This window comes from Polyodon spathula, chromosome 6 (assembly GCF_017654505.1).
Source record: "Polyodon spathula isolate WHYD16114869_AA chromosome 6, ASM1765450v1, whole genome shotgun sequence".
Taxonomy (NCBI): Eukaryota; Metazoa; Chordata; class Actinopteri; order Acipenseriformes; family Polyodontidae; genus Polyodon; species Polyodon spathula.
Window position 1 is genome coordinate 31,570,882 of NC_054539.1, and position 18,838 is coordinate 31,589,719.

The 18,838-nt window shown below is 35.4% G+C and overlaps 1 protein-coding gene across 2 annotated transcripts in view; it reads right to left on the reverse strand.

Moving 5' to 3' along the window:
* Positions 1-18,838, reverse strand: part of itpkb (inositol-trisphosphate 3-kinase B) — a 113,341-nt gene that overhangs the window by 46,525 nt on the left and 47,978 nt on the right. For both annotated transcript variants that reach the window (XM_041252742.1, XM_041252740.1), the window contains exons 3-4: positions 3,005-3,104; positions 523-736 (exon numbers count right to left, since the gene is read on the reverse strand). In XM_041252742.1, coding sequence (XP_041108676.1) covers positions 523-736; positions 3,005-3,104 — 314 coding nt within the window. The remainder of the gene's footprint in view (positions 1-522; positions 737-3,004; positions 3,105-18,838) is intronic.

The window sequence follows — 18,838 nt, forward strand, 5'->3', positions numbered from 1 at the left end:
AAGGTCATGTTTACGTGATGAATCAGTTGCATTTGCTAGTTTTGCAACATATGTTCATTGTCAGTTTACAGCCTCAGTACAGCAGTATGGCAGTAAAAATGTCAGCACCCCGTATGAGAGGAAATTTGCTTCCAATCAACTTTTAAAACGCTCATTGTGGAAGTTAATTGCTACTGATTGGCATTCAATTAAAGGAAAGAGAAGGGTAGCTTTTCTTGTTTTCAAATCAGCACAATAAATGTGTTTTGTTTTATTTAATACCTGCCAACAAATACTTCAAGGAAATTACAATACAAGTTTAAGCGCACCCCACGTTTTTACATAAGATCTAAAATACATAAATGCAAATAACAAGGAAATGTTTAATTATTGCTATACAGTAGGTTATAGTCATGCAGTCAAACCAGGCATTTCACTAAATATCAGGCAGTAGATCCAATTAACATTTTACTTTGTCATATCACAAAATAATTTAAACTTGCTTCAAAAGGGGACAATACTAGTTGAATATAAACAGCTAACCTTGATCCCATTTTACAGTCCATGACACAAGGCAAATCGAACTCAGCCAGCAGGTCATCCATCTGATTATACTTTTCACCATCCTTCTCCACATCACCGTGGTAAGCAGGGACATAGGGCTTCAATATATCATTCATCAACCGGTCAAGGCAACGCTGCTCACAGTCACAGTGTTTCTTCAATATCCTGCCATTGGCGCCAGCTTTGAAGCTACCTGCATCACAAAGACCAACCAAACATATACATGATACACCAAAGTCTGCATTAGGGTTGCATGGTTATGCAAACATAGAAACTGCATTACATTCTGTGTGTCACAATTTAACTTTTATTTCTAAGTTTTATTTCTTTTTAGTATTCATATTGATAGTGATATGTGATCCCTCGCTAATCCCAAACCCAGATTTAACTGTTAGTATAAGGTTATTATTATTTCTCAAAGCAACTTTTAGTTTGTAACAAATGTTATAACATATTATTAGAAATGATCGGGATGCTACATCAGCTATGTTAGATTTTTAAGGATTATGATTGTGCAGTAGTTAAATTACACAGAACAATGTAGCCTTCGTGAAGCAGTTCTGAATCCAACAGTGTCCAATTCAAGTAAATTGTTAACGCATTTTGTATAGCCTTGTGAAGAGTGAATACATCCTCAATAATAGAAATGTGTTGGTTTTGTGCAGCGATCAGTTTAAGCCTTCAAACAAGTGGTCATTCCTAACCGTCTCTACTTTCAACATGTTGAAACATTTTATTCTAAATGTAGCTACTGGTCCAAAAAATTCTTAAAATTAAGAATGAGGCTCCATGGCAAAAAAAAAAAAAAGTGTGTTCCGAGTCCCAGCCAAGCAATTTAGTATACACAATGCATTTAAAGCTGAGCTCATTCGAACAATATCTCCAAATTTGATCCTACTGTAAAAGTAATCAATATTATTAACCTCTCATACGTTTGTTATCGGTAATTATACTTTAGAACTTGAATGGTTCTAAAGTGAAACCATTAAAATTAAGGCATTTGGCAAATACAAGATAAAAAGGTGTGTGAGGTAAAAGAAAAATGTACAAAGAAGGGTAGGAAACTGATAAGACATTTAATACCCGAGTAGGGTTACACATTGGATTCACATAGGATTGCTGAATAACACTGATAATAATCAGGTACAGTCGACTCCGCATAATTGGGACCAGTGTGAGGTCATGCATATAACCTTAGTGAGGGAATACAGTGGGATACAATGACAATAGGTCTAATTGTACATGTACATATGACTTGATTTGATCAGATTCATAACTTTATTTTTCCCTTTTACTATAAGTAACTTAAAATACCGAACAAGTTCAGAGAAATAAACCAACTTGATATACATTATACTCTCAACGCAAACAACACTATTCTCTGGCAACGCACAATATGAAAAGTACAATAATGTAAAATAATGTATAGTATACACCTTAAAAGTTGAACAGGTGTCTACAGCACCTTACAATAGATCTGTGACTACAATATAGCAATACAATATTTGATGGAAGTATGCACAGTATTCTGCCAATTTAAGTTGATAAACAACTGTAAAAAAAACTCTTATAAAACAACCTTTTGCCTCCATGAAGGCTCATAGTGTTCTGAGGCTCGAGAGTTTTACAGATTGGCTTTGCCATTTTCTGTGTCTTTCTTGCCGGCTTTTCCCTGTCATGAACATGGTTTGCATTATGCAATTATCCCAATTAAAATGCAATGTACAAATGACTTCGGGACCACACAGCTTCATACAGTTAACCGATTTATGCATTTAGCCTATATGCACTTAACCATATCACACAATCGTAGAAAGTGATTCACTTAAAAACAGGACTAGCTGAATGCTATACAATTAGCAATTTATGCAATTATCCAATATGCAAATAAGTTGTGTCGACTGTATATACAAATAGTCTGATAATAAGTCTTAGATATGGGATACTTCACTTAGCATCTTGTGGAATCAATCCCCAACTCTGTGTATGTATAGTTGTTTTTTTTTTTTGTTTTTTTTGCCATGTACAAACAGTAAAATTAAATGCAAGCCAATGTAAGGCTATATTTCAGCCAATCATTAGCTTAGCGAAAACCAGAGATACTGGTTATAAATACTTGAACTGATCACACAAGAATATGAGGAAAACAACAACTTATTTCCACCTAGATACCAAACACCATTATATGTTTTTTGTGTTGCTATGAATTCTTATAGAGGAGCCTATGTTTTCTAGTGAACCATAACATTCTTCTCATGCTCCGCCAATTATTTCCTTAGACCATCCCATATAAAAAACTATAGTACAGCACTGTGGTGCATACTATTGAGTATTTAAGAAACAAACAAACAAAACACTTTTATATGGGATATTTGTCATTTAAAGAATGAATCCTAGATATCTTCATTACCTATTGCCCTGCTACAGCTTAGGCTACAGAAACTGGAGAGAGATTACTTACCTGCATGCCCAGCCAGCTGGATCCAAGGGTACTTCTTCTTGAAGGACATGACGAATGGTGACCAGTGCACCATATTTTTGATTTTCCTCCATGATTTACTCTGCAAAACAGATAGAGCAAAGAAATAAGCATTGCTTTGGTTGTGTAAAGACCACATTTGTTCATTAAAACATTGCTTTGCTGAGACAGTGGACAAGGTTTTGCGTTAAATATGCTTTTGTGAGCGCATGTTATTTTTTTTTAATGTGTCCTACAAATCTCCCCATATAATCTGTAGATAATATAGTGATTCTAGAGGTCAACAGAAAAGGCAAGAACCTGTATATGGCGTTTTATATTAAATCCAATTTTGGCACACAAGTATTCAAAAGCCTGTGTAACCAGACAACAGGAGAGAGTGCTGCTGCTGCCCAGAGTCGCTTCGTAATTATTATTATTAGTATTAGTTTAGCAGTGCTTCCAAGAAAACATTCTAATTTAGCCCAGAATGGATCCTGTTTATTCATTTCTGAGCTGTGCCTGTGAGCTGTCTACATGCAACCATCAAGGAAAAAAGATGCGATGCATTATCTGTAGATCAACAACAACTTCTGTTTACCTCTTTACCAGTTTTGAATCTTGTTACTGATAGTGTATGCAAACTGAATTTGAGGGCTTTATTCTGCTTTTATTTGTGATTATTACTGATGCATGTTTAATTGGCAATGCAAGGCTGATCTATCGCAACCAAATATCAACAAAAACTAACCACTTCTATTGCTCAAAAGCACACAAGTAAGTTTTTGACATGGAGAATTAAGATCGGTTCTATTAATACATTTACTAAATAAATGAGTACAAATTGACTCAAACTTGCTGTAATACAGTGTGTGATCCACATGAACTTGCAGTTTCTTCTCTTCATCCACAAGCTGAATTACCGGTAGTTTGACTTTCCATAGAAACTCAATTTAATAAACATTTGCACCGGGAGGTACATTTTAAACTTTCTTAAAGCTACACTAGCAATAAATTTAACTTTATAACTTTATTATTAGTACTACTACTAGTAGTAATAGTACCACTAGTAGTATTGTATTTTTATAAAAAAAAAATTATCAAAAGTATTAATATGCTGTAATAGTTTTAAAAAAAATCTATTTCAGGGAAACAGGGTTTTGATAAAATGTTCTGTCAAGTACGATATTTAACCATTACCGAATGGGTCAGTATATCTAAGCCCTCGCAAATGGCATGATAACAGAACGACCGGAATGCGACAAGGCTAAGCTGAGAGGCTGCCCTGTGCGTTACCATTCAGAACTCTAGTTACAACTAGCTAGGGTGAAAAATTGAGGGAGAATTTCACCTCTATGCCTCTGCTTTGAGGATCATGGATCGCAAAATCACTAGCCTGACGTTCTGGAACAACCAAAAACATCTGGCGGACAACGTGTTTTTTTTGGCTGTTACCCGACAGGCAATCCTATTTTTTTACTCTATAACAAGATAACGTTCTGTGCTTTAATCAAACAGCGGTTTCTCAATCGAGATTCCGCTCACAGATCATCCTGGTAAAACACGTTTAGAGGGATCAACGTTTTCCATTGGTAATGCTTGAGTGATTTCCGGGGTGACGTACACATTGCTTGTGACCAAATCCTGCAAGGATTACCCGTGTAACACCCCTGACAACTCAAGCAATCCTATCTAGTCAGCGCACTGGTATATGTCACATGACTGTTTACTCCACAAAACACAATGAGAAAAGATTCAACAAAAAACAGTAATTTAACAATTACATAAATAATATAAAATGTCTCTTATGGTGCTAATTAGCAACAATAAGAAAATAAGCGCCAGCTGGGACTAGAGCACAAAGTTAGCTGACTTATGTTGCTGGCTCCCTGGGAAAGAGCTGCAGCAGGACATACCTAGCAACAGGCTACAGTGCACACAAATACATGTAAATAGAAAAAACTATTACAGCAATTCGTTTAAAGGGGATAGGAAACACTTTTCGGTTTGTTTGTAAATGATAAAATAGGTAGGAAAGCAATGTAATCTCGGGTTGGTTTTGATCTGTATATGGGAAAACAAGCTGCTTAAATTATTCAGTCTATCAAATTTACAATGTTTACAGAAATTTCAAGTATGATAATTTGTAGAGAATCTCTTTAACCTGCTAGTAAATCCTCAAATTTCTACACGGCCCGTTGACAGGATGGTACCCCTGGCCTAACATTTGTACAATGCTACGGACAAAAACCCTGCTTTTTTTGTGTGTTTTGTAATCTTTTTATTGTTGCACACTGTAACACGGCTAGGAGCCCTGTACATGAAAAGGGGGCAGGGCAAAGCCCTGCTATAAAATCTGTTCGTTTTTGTATGTGGAGTGCGAGCGAGGTGCTGTCCGCCACATTACTGTTTTCTTTTTATTTTTTATTTATTTAAGAATGGGATACTCCCCGCCCCGGTGCATATTTTGTATTTACTTTGTATTATGATTCATTTATTATATTTATGTGACTGCGTAGCCGTGTGTTTTTGTATTGTGTTGAAAAAATGTTGATATTTTCCCACTGATCTACAAGGCTTGTATAGTCCATCGTGCAGAAGTGGGAAAAATACAAAACTACCACCACACCGCCTAGATCAGGCCACCCCTCTAAACTTAGTTGCTGGACAAGAAGGGCACTTCTTAGGGAAGCTACTGTGAGGCCAACTGTGACTCTGAATGAGTTACAGAAGTCAGTGGCTGCGATGGACAATGATGTTCATGTATCAACAATCTCCAAGGCATTCCACAAAAAGGGCCTTTATGGGAGAGTGGCAAGGAAGAAGTCCTTGCTGAAAAAAGCCCATATCCTTGCCCGCAAAGAGTTCACAAAACGTCACCTAGAAGATACTGCAGTTACATGGAATAACGTCTTGTGGTCTGATGAAACTAAAGTGGAACTTTTTGGCCTAAACGCTGAGCGGTATGTGTGGCGCAAATCAAACACTGCACACCTGTCAGGTAACACCATCCCCATCGTAAAGTATGGTGGTGGTAGCATCATGTTATGGGGATGCTTTTCAGCAGCAGGGACTGGCAATATTGTCAGGATTGTTATGGGAGGACGAATGACACACAATACAGAGAAATCCTGAATAAAAACCTGCGCCCCTCTGCCAAAAAACTCAAACTGCGGAAGGAGTTTGTCTTTCAACAGGACAATGATTCAAAGCACACTGCCAGAGCAACACTGGCATGGCTTAAAATGAAGAAAACAGATGTCCTTGAGTGACCCAGTCAGAGTCCTGATCTTAATCCCATCGCAAATCTGTGGCAAAACCTCAAAATTGCTGTCCATCACCGTTCCCCAATTAACTTTACACAGCTTGAGCAATTTTGCGAGTACGAACGGGCAAATATTGCTCCATCATTGTGTGCAAAGTTAATAGAGACTTATCTGAAAAGACTACTCGCTGTAATAGCTGCCAGAGGTGGTTCAACCAAGTATTGACCCAGGGGAAGGAATACTTAAAAATAATGACATTTCAGTTTTTTAATTTTTATTATTTTATTGTGTAATTTTCTTTCTTGGATGGGGGAGGGGGGGGGGGGGGGGGGGGGGGGGGGGGGGCTCTATGAAGAAGAAATTGTGACTCACAAATAAAAATTCCCAATCTAATGCATCAAAATCACACACACACACACACACACACACACACACACACACAGGGTAAAAGTGGCCAGTGGTCATTTACAAATTACAAATTAAATACAATGTTCAGGACACTTATCACTCCCATCTGTAGTTTCATCTGCAACAACACAGACTGGTTTATGCTGTACTTGCTGTAAAACTGCTTGCATATGTTTCTTGTATACCTGGATGGACAGGGTTCCCTGGGCAGGCAGGGTTCCCTTAGTTACAGCAGGGATCTTAATCTACACATGTTATCATATGAATAGTACTTTAATAATAGAACAGTGTGAGAATTTAACAGTGCATCATTACAGACATTTAAAAAATGCATGTGACATCAATAGTATAACTGTTAAGAAGTGATCAGTGCTTCTTTGGAGCTTCTAACTACTGTGCCTTTTCATATTGTATTCCTGAACTACTGACACACATTCACTGCACAATAAACACATTGGCTTTGCGTTCGGTACCGTTGGTAAAATAAGTAAGTAGGTTATTTATTTGTCCACTCATTGTTGAATCTACAATTTTCACAATCACGTTTTCGGTTCTTACCAGCTAGGAGTAGAGAGAGCCATGTTACAGCAACACGAGTAAAAAAACAAAAAATCACTCTGAGTATGTAGTATTATTAAGCAGTTAATGACACATTAAAAATAATAAGTTATAAAACTAAAGTAAGGTTTTACCTCAACTACCGTGTCGTTTCCTTGTGTGGAGTGGGTGAAGGAGTAACGACTTTGCGATAACTAAATAAATGAATACATAAATTCTTTTATTTATTTATTTTTTTAAAATTGTGGGTTAACAATAGTTTCCCACTCCCCCCCCCCCCCCAAAAAAAACTACAAAAATATTCAACAGAATATAACTCACAAAACAGCTAGTTGCTTTTTAAACAACTCGACTCAGCACACAGGCAGCGGCGCAGCAGAGACAGACAGTCCATCAGCGTAACACCCACAAACCACCTGTTTTTCTCATTATCAAATGATCCAAATAAACATACAAAAATGTTTTATACTCATGTCATCGCCCAGCTTTTGGGTAGTATAGTTTTCAAGCAATCCATTATTTTTTTTTAAATAACAGAGGTAAAAGACGGTTTGCAATAGTGTTTTTTTTTTTTGTTTGTTTGTTTTTTTTAAAGGTGCAGTTGCAAAGTAGAATTCCATTCCCAAAATGCCAATTCGGTTCACAATGCCTAATTCCGCGATTCCGCGATCATGGAAAATCAGTCGCCCTACGCTAACACTATTGATGGTTTTCTTAATCACTACATTTGTATGTAAATGAGAACAACCCCCTAAAGTTCAGCCCATGTCCAGGCACTAAAACACGGTTACTAAATGATTTGCCCACACGTGCACCTGATTATGGTGCGCTAACTGTCCACAAAAGTGCTTTGTGATTGCCTTAGGGGTTTGCAAACGTTGCTAAATAGGGCCTTTGTGTTGCACTGACGAACCCACAAACACTAACATGGTTATGGTCGGATGTGGCATTCGTGCATGGGTGTCTAGTTTTTTGTAGGAGAGAAAATGTATTTGGGTTAGTACACAAAACTGATGTACTTAAGCCCATGGAAAACATTACCTGAGTATCATCTTGTCTGTGTTCTACTTTGCATTAGGCAGGCAAATAACCTTCTAGCCCTACAAAGCCTAAATAAACGAATGATGGAAAAAAAAACAAAATACATGCTGAGCATATGCGGTTTCCTAATCAAGCTCAGCAGCAGCAGCATCTCCACTCAACTTTAGAAATTTAGCTGTTTGTCCCTTGATGCCCATACAAAAAAAAAAAAAAAAATCATAATATTCCCCAATATCTTTACATCTACAGTATTGTACAATCTTAAGGCACTTATGCTGAAGCAATTCAGAAATACTGAAGTTTAATGAAATGAGGTGTACTGTGTATTATTTAAACTTGACTGTATTAGAACCGACTACACACACACACACATATTTTATAAATACCTATTTGGCCTTAAATACATAAACATTTGAGAAGGAAACATTTGTAACAAAGCACGAGTAAAAAAAAAAGCCATGTTTTTGTGCAAACGATTAGTGTCAACAATGAAATTATTATTGTACCATATATTTATTTTGTTTTTCTCTGTACGCTATTTAACATTACCAAGCTGTCGTATGATTATTCTTTTTGTGTTTTGTTCCTTCACAGATGCTGCATTTGTTGTTTGATCAAACAGCAATAAAAATGGTATCACAGTATCACACTTCATTGTGTCAATGACTATGCTATTGCATGTCTAATCTTGCCCATGGATAACATATTTAAATATTTATTTCAACAGTAAAACATTTTCCTGTTGTCTGTATGACTGAGGAGTAAATCTGGTGGTAGCACTAAATACTAAATAGTATTGCCGACATATACCTCTGCCTTTATAAATGTATTTACTGTTATTGCTCTTATTTAGGCTTTGAAATAGGGGCAATAATTCTAACCACATTTCTTTGTATTACTAAATTGTAAATTTGTACTGTAAGATAAGTCACTACAGGTGGCTGAGAAAAACAGCAAGCACTAGATTTACTCCTGAGTTCAGGAAAAACCTGTGACAAAGTTCCTTTTACGACAAACTACTAGTATTGAATAACCTAGAATTTAAGGGAGAAAACATCTCAATGAAATTTCTACCCTTGAAAAGTTTTTGTATTTGTTCATAAATTTCTTTTACAGGTGTACCTGTTAAATAATGAAACTGTTTAGATGAAAACAGATTCCTGGGTCTGGAAACTTAAGCAGCTTTCCCTTTGAACAAAATCATTTGAACAAGCAAACCCGAAAAAATGACAGTGGAACAAGGTCTTGAAAAGAGAGGGTAGAGGTAACATTTACTGATACTCTCACCTCAGTTACATTCGTCTTCCATCTATCACACTTTAATGGCTATAAAATCACCATTTACCTCACTGAACTATGCAATAAACAAGAGACCTTTATATAATAATATAAACCAACTAAGTAGATCTGCTACAGTTTATCTGTGACAGAGATACATCATGAAATCCATTTGCTGAACTGCTCTAACTGAACTAGGTCTAACTTTAATTTAGACTCTGACTGCCCTTTCCAGTCAGAGTTATGTAGTTCTTAACTTGAGTCCAAATGAAATCCGTTTAGTTTTCCATGCTGGTATTAAATAATATGTTTTCCAGGCCTCTGAGGTATATGGGGTTTCCTTAGTTACCTTAATGTCTTCAAACCAGGGAAAGCCTTATGCATTCACAACTCATATCAACAAACAACTGCACAAGCTGTTCTGTGTGTGCAAGGCTATTGATATGTATACGAGACTTTATATGCTAACATTGCGTGTCCAGACAGAACCAATCTTGGTTTATTTATTGTAGCGTTAATAACAACCTGTTGATAAGCTGCATGTACCCACGATTTCTCCAGGCTGAACAAACAACCAAGTATTAGAAGTAGATGTTGTGGTTAATAATATGAATGTGATGTCAAACAATATGCAGTCGCACCAGAAAAGTATCAGTATGTGAAAAAAATTGATGATCATGACTTATAGAAACAGTATGTACAGAATAGTATAGAATTATAAATGACCAAGTTTCATGAAATTTTAATAAGTGATTATCCAGATATATGCAAAAATCTAGTTGTGACAGTGGAAGAAAGTACTGTACAGACATACGGACATCCCAGGTGGTACTGAAAGGTAGTAAGGCAGAGAGAAACAAAACAGACATGTGTTTCAGGAGATGGAGAAAGACGCATTTAATAGAACATAATAATATAGCAAGTATATATATATATACATATATACATATATATATATATTATATATATATATATATATATATATATATATATATATATATATATATATATATATATATATATATATATATATATATACATACATATATATATATATATATGATGTGTCTGTGCTGACGTCTTTTGAAAACAATCCCTGACAGCCCCGTAAGCTTTGTACCTTTCACTATTAGACAAAATAGTAACAGAATACTTAAACTGCTGCTATTGCCATGATTCATGTACAATATTATTAATGGCATGTTAATTAAATGATACCAAATCACGTTTTTATTTACAATGAAGGGAAAACATAATACATGTTTTCATTATAAGCATTTGGGAGACACAGTATATTCCCTACATTGTAAATAAAAACGTGATTTGGTATAAATTATAATTTCATTAAAACACTATTAATAATAAATATATGGTGCTGAACAGTGAATGGCAAAATAAAGCAGAATACATTTCAGTGTAGTTCTCGGACTTAACTGACTGACAGTAACAAAAAATAAAAATGTGCACAGTGCAGCGTTGATAGGACTGGCTCAGCAAGAATGGACACACAAACAGTAATGGACAGTGAGTAAGCAAGATTCACAAGAACCAGACTTACTGTCCGGTCAGTAGTTCTGGCCGGACGCTGTACAAATTCCCTTAAAACTGGATGTCTGATTTAAAACCAGCAATATATGGTTTTCACGATTGTAGATAGTACTGTCATAGCCATGTTTTCGCCTATTGTCACTGACCTGCCCCATTGCTGCTGTACCCTTTCTGCGATTTCAACCAGGCAGTGCGTTCCGGGCTTGAGAGCTTATTTTAATGTAGCCCATTTTTATTTTATTTTTTTTTTTTTTTCATGTATACTGTATTAAATTATAGTTTCATGTACCCAGTTACGGAGGATAGTTTATGGCAAAACGAAAAAATAATAAATATAAATACATAAATGATGATATATAATAATAATAATAATAATAATAATAATAATAATAATAATCTTTATTTTTATATAGTGCCTTTCATAGTGGACCACCATCACAAAGAGCTTTACAAGATACGAGACTAGGGTGTCTGAACTACGCATCGGCTACACAGCCCCCCTTTTTTATCTATTTTTTTTAAATATAGTGTTGATTACATGGTGCTTTATGAATGGTTAATTCACAGAAACTTACATTTTTGTTTCACTGTATGTGGATTATAGAGAGGGAGTTACTTTATTTTGTACTTTAGTTGGATGTGTGTTGTTATGTGTCCCGCGGTGCCCCTCATCCCCTCCCCCAGTTATAGCGCTCATATTGTGTGTCCCCCGAAACCCGCTTTATAGCAAGAGAGCACTGTATATATCCACACACACACACACACACACACACACACACACACACACTATTATTTATTTATAGTTTTTTTTTATTTAGTTATTTATTTTTCATTCTAGCATAGCAGCTACATTATCCCTTCCATTCTCAAAAATTGCAGCAATATCTAGCAGCACATTGGGCTCCATCACCACAGTCGTTAGAGTCACTGCACCCACAAACAGGTTCCCATCTCCATTAGGACTCTTTGAAACTGGCGGAACCACTTCAGATGGAATATTCAATCCGACCACATCAACCCTTTAGATTTTTGTACGGAAGGCATGTTAATTAGGTACCCACTTAATCTGCATAACATTCATTTTCATGTATTTGAAGATGGGATCATTATGTAATCAGCGATACCGAGGTATTTAGTGAGCAAGGTGTCTGACAGAGGTAAAATTGGGACCCTATAGATAGCATTCTGGGGTACCCCAGCACCTGTTAGATTTAGGTGTAGATGTACTAAAGGGTTGCGGCTGTCGCAATAGTCGCAAACCAGTCTAGGGTGAAATGCACTAAAGAAGTGCAACGTTGTTAGCGTCTTTTTAGGGAACGTTGCGCCTCTCGCACAATGCTAGCGATCTGGCTAAGAGGACGCAACACATATTTAAATGAGTATATTGCTGCTCTCTTCATTAATTTCTTTTTTCTTGGTACGTACCACAAATTGTGTACTTTGCAAATTATCACGGTATGTTTGCGGTGCGACTGGCCCCTTAGTCATCTACCCTTTGTATTCTGTATTTATATAAATAAGAAATTATCTTTTGAAACCAATATATTTTATATATTTAGTGTGCATGAACAAGTGTGGTAAGTAATTTCCTATGTCCCATTAGTTGATAGTATATTTATATTTGTTAAATATTTTCAGCCATCATTCATTCACTCTAACCAATCATGAAATAACTAGATACCCTTTTTACAGTGACCCCTCCAGTGTCTGAGCCATAAAGTACAATTACAAAACACTAAGACATCTGCTTAGTAATAGGCACTCTGATGGTTATCTTACCTAATGACAACAGTAGCAAAGCATGCAAAAACATGTTGGTTAAACAAGACCAAGGATGAAAAGAAAGAAAAAGGAACATCCCTTCCATTCAATCATATGTCAAAGAGGTCTGCTCTGTTGTTAAAGCAACCCCTCCTGTGAACGCCACACTGTAGAAGTGTGATTGTCAGAGTCAGCAAAGTGGAAGATCTTCAATCAAAATAAATGTTAGGCCTGGTTGACTGCCTGATCTGATTTGTACCTCAGTGCTTCCATAAATGTTGCAATCAGCTCCTACCAGGCTTAATAAGTGGTGTATTACCTTTTATAAATGTATGCTATCAGCTTCTATGAGACCTCAGGAAAACCAATCACTGAAAAGAGCTTACCAGCCAAGTGCAAGTTCACAGAGTTTTTGTTGTTTTTTGGCTGCCTCGTTACATTCCGTTGAGCTAAATGAGACAATAAGTGACAAGTTGTTTTTGAGAAAAAGAGGGTGAATCATGAATCTTTTTTTAAAGGAAAAACACATCCAACAACTCACCAAACAAGAAAAAATAGGGAATTATAAATAAGCTGGGGTTTGTAACACACTGCTTTTTATTCTCTTGGTCGTTCTTCATTTGATTTAAAATCTGTATTGGTTTCATTAACATTACAGGCTTTTATTACCAAAGCTTCTACTTAGAACAGCTTAAAAAGAATAGATTTGTACGCATTTACATTTTAGGTTTTCACAATTATTGCTGTAGCACTTAAATTACAAGTTTCAAAAGCACAACTGTATTGATCTGCATATACTGAGTATATCATTGTTGGTTTGCTTTTGAAGCTTGTTACTGTTGGACAAAAGCAAATCATATTAATATCTATGTAGAAGTAAATATACATATAAAAAAAGGATACTTGTCATTTTACTATTTTACATACCTCTATGGTTTTTACAGGTATGTAAACAGGGGCCTTTTACATACCTGTAAAAGTAATCTGTTTACTGAATAAAACAAAATAGAAAGCTATTTTGGACTCTAGAATCATATTACATTGTTAAAACTCTCATTTTCATTCAAGACTAATGTATTCCACAATGTTTCTATTTCCAATTTAAAAAATATATATATATATATATATATATATATATATATATATATATATATATATATATATATATATATATATATATATATATATATATTTATTTATTTGTTAAAACATAGTTGAACAGGATTCAATACTATCTCAAATAGTTCTCAAAAATCTCTACTATTTTTAATTAATTTTAACTAATTTTCCAAATGCATTCAGAACTTTCTACCTAAAAATGCAACAGGGTCTTCGTCACCCTGAAATCAAGTTAACTGAAATATCAGATTATCTTGATTTCTTCAGGCAGCTGTAAAAGCTAAGTCAAGGTCATTATTGAGTGTTGTTTTGCTATGTGTCTCCAGCTACGACCAGTACAGATTTCCATACTTTACCTGCGATTCAAATCTGACATAGGGGCTCAAAGCATTAATCCAAAGTTGTAAACAACATTTAAAACACCAGATGTTAGAACAGACAGTGAAGAGTATAATAGTTGGAAGTATACAGACAGAGGGGGTTACATTTTAAAAGGTGACTCAAAAAGCTATACTTTTATAAAGACAGTATAAGATCAGCGATGACTATGTATGTTTGCCCTTTTTTAAGCATGTGTAACTCAGGACTTCTAAACTACTTATTGCAGAAGCCTAAATGCATTGCAAATCCCAAGTGGGAATGTGTAAACTAACATATACATCAAAATAGTCAAACGTTTACAAAAATATGATTTAAAAAAAAAAAAAAAAAAAAAAAAGATATATCTTTACAATAGGATTAATATCCTATGTAGATAATGTGTGCATGTTATAAAATACTAAAAGATACTAAAATAAAAAAAAATAAAAAACTAGGACAACAAATTCTACGACACACATTTTAGACTATAGGTTTCTTAGTGTATTCAGAAACATATTGGCACACCATTCGTTACTAACCAAAAGTACTGCAATTCAAAATTCATAGTTTCAAGTGCATTTCTGCGACACCTATTGTAATAACAATCTTTGCTACATTATAATAATTATTGTTACAACAACACGTTTTGAAATTTGCTCTGAAGCTGACTATTATGCATACAATGTAATGTATGGCTGTATGCCCCATGTATTTTACTTACCTACACCTTGCCATGATGGAACATATTTTTTCAGCACTGGGCAATCATCCTGGATTGCATTAACCACCTCTGTGGTTATCACACAATTAACTCCAAAATCACTGGTCGAAGCAGAATTATCTGGTGCTATATAAAATGTCTGTGCATATATGGATCAATAGACAAATTAGTATCGGAGTATTACACAAACTAGGGCTGGGACAATGCATGGATGCATCAATACAGCGAATAGTTGGAATAACCCTCGATGGATAAATAACCATCGATGGTTGAAAAAAAAAAAAAAAAAAAACACATTAATAGTATTGTTTTTTATTAGGACCGGCAAAATGTAAATCTACACTCTTATTCTTTGCCTTTCCTTTGGTTCCTTTAAATAATAATAAAAACCTCCCCGCCTATACTAAGCAGCACATACGTTTCCAGAGTAAGCGTGACAACAAAAAACTTGAGACTATAGCCGCTGCACTGAAATAATCAAATTTCCAATAACAACATAGGAGGCTTGTTGCTAGGGAGCTGACTTCACTGCCTTGTGGCTTTTGCTAGTACATTGCTGCCACATGTGAACACCTCATTGGCTAAAATAAAACCCACTTCAGCAAGTAGATATTTAATTTTGCTTTGTGTTATTCTGCAATGTGTGTGTGTATATGATAACAGTACGATAGTAATGCTTTGTTTTTAATTGTTTTATATGTTTTTGTTTGTAATGTGCAGTATGAAATCAAACCAAGCAGAATCATTATCAAACCACATCAATTCTAAATGGGCAAAAATAATAAAAAAAAAATATTACACAGTGGGTTTAGTAAGATAACATACCTATACTGATATAGTACAATAGTATTGTAATATGTATTGGTCCAGGCCATTGTGATATAATTTTTAAGTCAAAATATGCCTTTTCAGTGTTTTAGCATTCTACTAACAGTAGCTGCCCATACAAAGCTGTTACACTGCCATGGCAGTACAACTGCTTTGTCAGTGCCATGGTTTATTATTTTTGGTGTCCTGCAACTCTTTGCAAAAAAGGTTTAAAAAAAAAAAAAAAAAAGTATAGAAGGGTTTAAATCCCATACCTGTATGTTTCTGCCAAAGTACATGGCTAACTCTGTTAAACTGTAAACCAAAGGGATTATAAGCCTCCACAGTTGAGACAAAATACAAAGCATCCTTCCAGTACAGCTGAGATGTTTGTCCTAGACGAATTCCACAGGATGCAGGGCGTCGAACCCTAACAAAGGATCTGTGGTGTTAAAAGCTTAATCAAAAACTGTCCCTTAAAACTTCATACAGCTAACAATAAGTACCAAAACTTGGCTTCCAAATTGAAAATGAGAAGATTCCAAAAAAGGTACTGTAGAGAAGAATGCTAATGCCACAGAAGAATAACACCCAATCAGGTAGGCCCTTTCTTCTGTTTAGCACATTCAGACCAGCATCTTCATCAAGTCAAAAACAATGTGTGCGGTGTACACATCCCTCAGAACACCTCTTTCAAAAACAACAATAGATTTGTTTTCAGAACTTCCTTTCTTTGCTTGTCAAATAAATTTGTATAATATTTACCTGTGTTTACCTTTGGGAAGAGCAGCTACTAAAACAAGTTATCTGTCGGTTGATTGCAATAGGTCAGGAGGTCACAGGTTCAGATTCACTCAAGTCTTCTATATTATTTATTTCTTAGCAGACCCCCTTATCCAGGGCCACTTACAGTTGTTACAAAATATCCCATTACAAAATATCTGATTACAGATAAGAGCAGTTATAAAATACAATAAAGGCAGCAGTAAATAAGAGAGAAATCAAATAAGAGAATATAAATACAATACACAATTAGGTTTGAGAGCAATTTTGACTAAGAGCAGTTAAACATAGTAACAATATTTGCTTAAAAGGAGTAAATTCCATTAAAAACAAGTAGTAAGTACAGTAAATGGATAAGAACAATTACAATTTCAAACAAGAACAATTACAAATAACATAGATACGGTTACCTATAAGAGTAAAATCAAGATACAAGTACAAGATACAGAAAATATAATTACAATTGTGAGCGGTAGTAGTAGAATACAGCAAAATGTGGAGCAGTTAAGAGCTGCAAGTACTGATACAATTGGGTGCCATATAGTCCAGTACAGTCAAGAGTTGTGAGGTTTACAGACGCTGTCTGAACAGGTATAAGAACTCAAAATAAGGATGTGAAATAACACACTGAAAATTGTGGCTAAAATCCCTTCCCCTTTAAAATTTTGAGGTTTACATTTCATTTGTACTGGTTTTAACTTGGAGCCTGGTAAAGTTAACTGTGCTCTTAATTTTTACAAATAAGACTAACTGCTTGGCTACTGTGTTTTTGACCATCCTTCACCTTGGTCCATCATTGACTATGCTCCTTATGCTTTACCATAGTACAATGTTATATGCAAGTAAGGTTAAATTAGCTTTTTAATATTCTACAGGATTCTGAGCAATAAAGAAACTCGCAATGATGTCGGAGTGAGCCAAAAAAAGAAAAACCTGCCATAATACAACAGACACATTCAACTGTATCTTCAGGAAATCTGCCCTGAAGCTATCACTATTGAGATTGTTGCTCATGAGGAATCTGTGATTGTTGCAGTCTGGGAAACAGAAGCACCTGCCAACTATCAGCTTTAAAACAGTCACATTGGTGCCTTGCCCATTTTGTTTGAACTTGCAACAAAGAGGTGTCATTTTGGTCAACAACATATAGTAATACATGACAGGAATTTAATTTGCATTACAGAACATTTTTACATAGAACTGAGTGTTATTTTTGGAATATCATTTTGTAGTTTCTTTGATTACATGATGTTAAATAAAAGATTAAAATTATGTTCATTTAGTTTTTGGGGTTTTTTTATTATTATTTTTTTTTTTTTTATTAATTCTGTCTCAATGCTAAAATTATAGGTGATGCAAAACTTTTGACCGTAGCTGTGCTGGCTTTTTCATTGAAAGGCCTGCAACAAGAGCCCTCCTGTAGTCTGTGTTGGTTAACCAGCTAACAGACCAATGAATGAACTCATTCATTCATACAAGTGGGGGTTTCATACCAAGAGCTTTAATCTTTTAAAAGTGAATCAAACATTTAGACCAGTGCTAAAAGTCTCCTTAAGTCTGCCATTTGGATGTCATCCTCATGCAGAAATGAAAACTGCTTTCACTTACTCCCATGCGTAGTTCTCCAGTGCAGACAAATGTATGTTAAGATAATTTAATGCCATGCTACTTATGTAAGCCGAAACAGCTGTAATCTTAGTCCATACAGTGCCACTTTGGATATGCAGTTAGTGTATAAGCATTGTAAAACTGGGGGACTTTCCATTGGAAAAGAAAAAAAGTTTCACTTTTTTCTAACTCTATTTTGATAGTACTTTTGGGTTGTGTGTGTTTCCATGTAGTTTTCTTTTAGCCAGAGACTCGTCATGCTGAAAGGCGAACTTCCATCCCTGTTTCAGCTTTCTTGCAGAGGGCAGCAGGTTTTCCTCAAGGACTTCTATGTACTTTGTTCCATTCATTTTCCCTTCTATCCTGACAAGTGCCCCATTCCCTGCTGATGAGAAACATCCCCATAACGTGATGCTTCACTGTAGGGATGGTGTTCTTTGGGTGATGCACTGTGTTGGGTTTCCGCCAAACATAACGCTTGGCATTTAGGCCAAAAAGTTCAATTTTAGTTTTGTCAGACCATAAAACTTTTTGCCACATGGCTACAGAATCTCCTGAGTGTTTTTTTGCATACTTCAA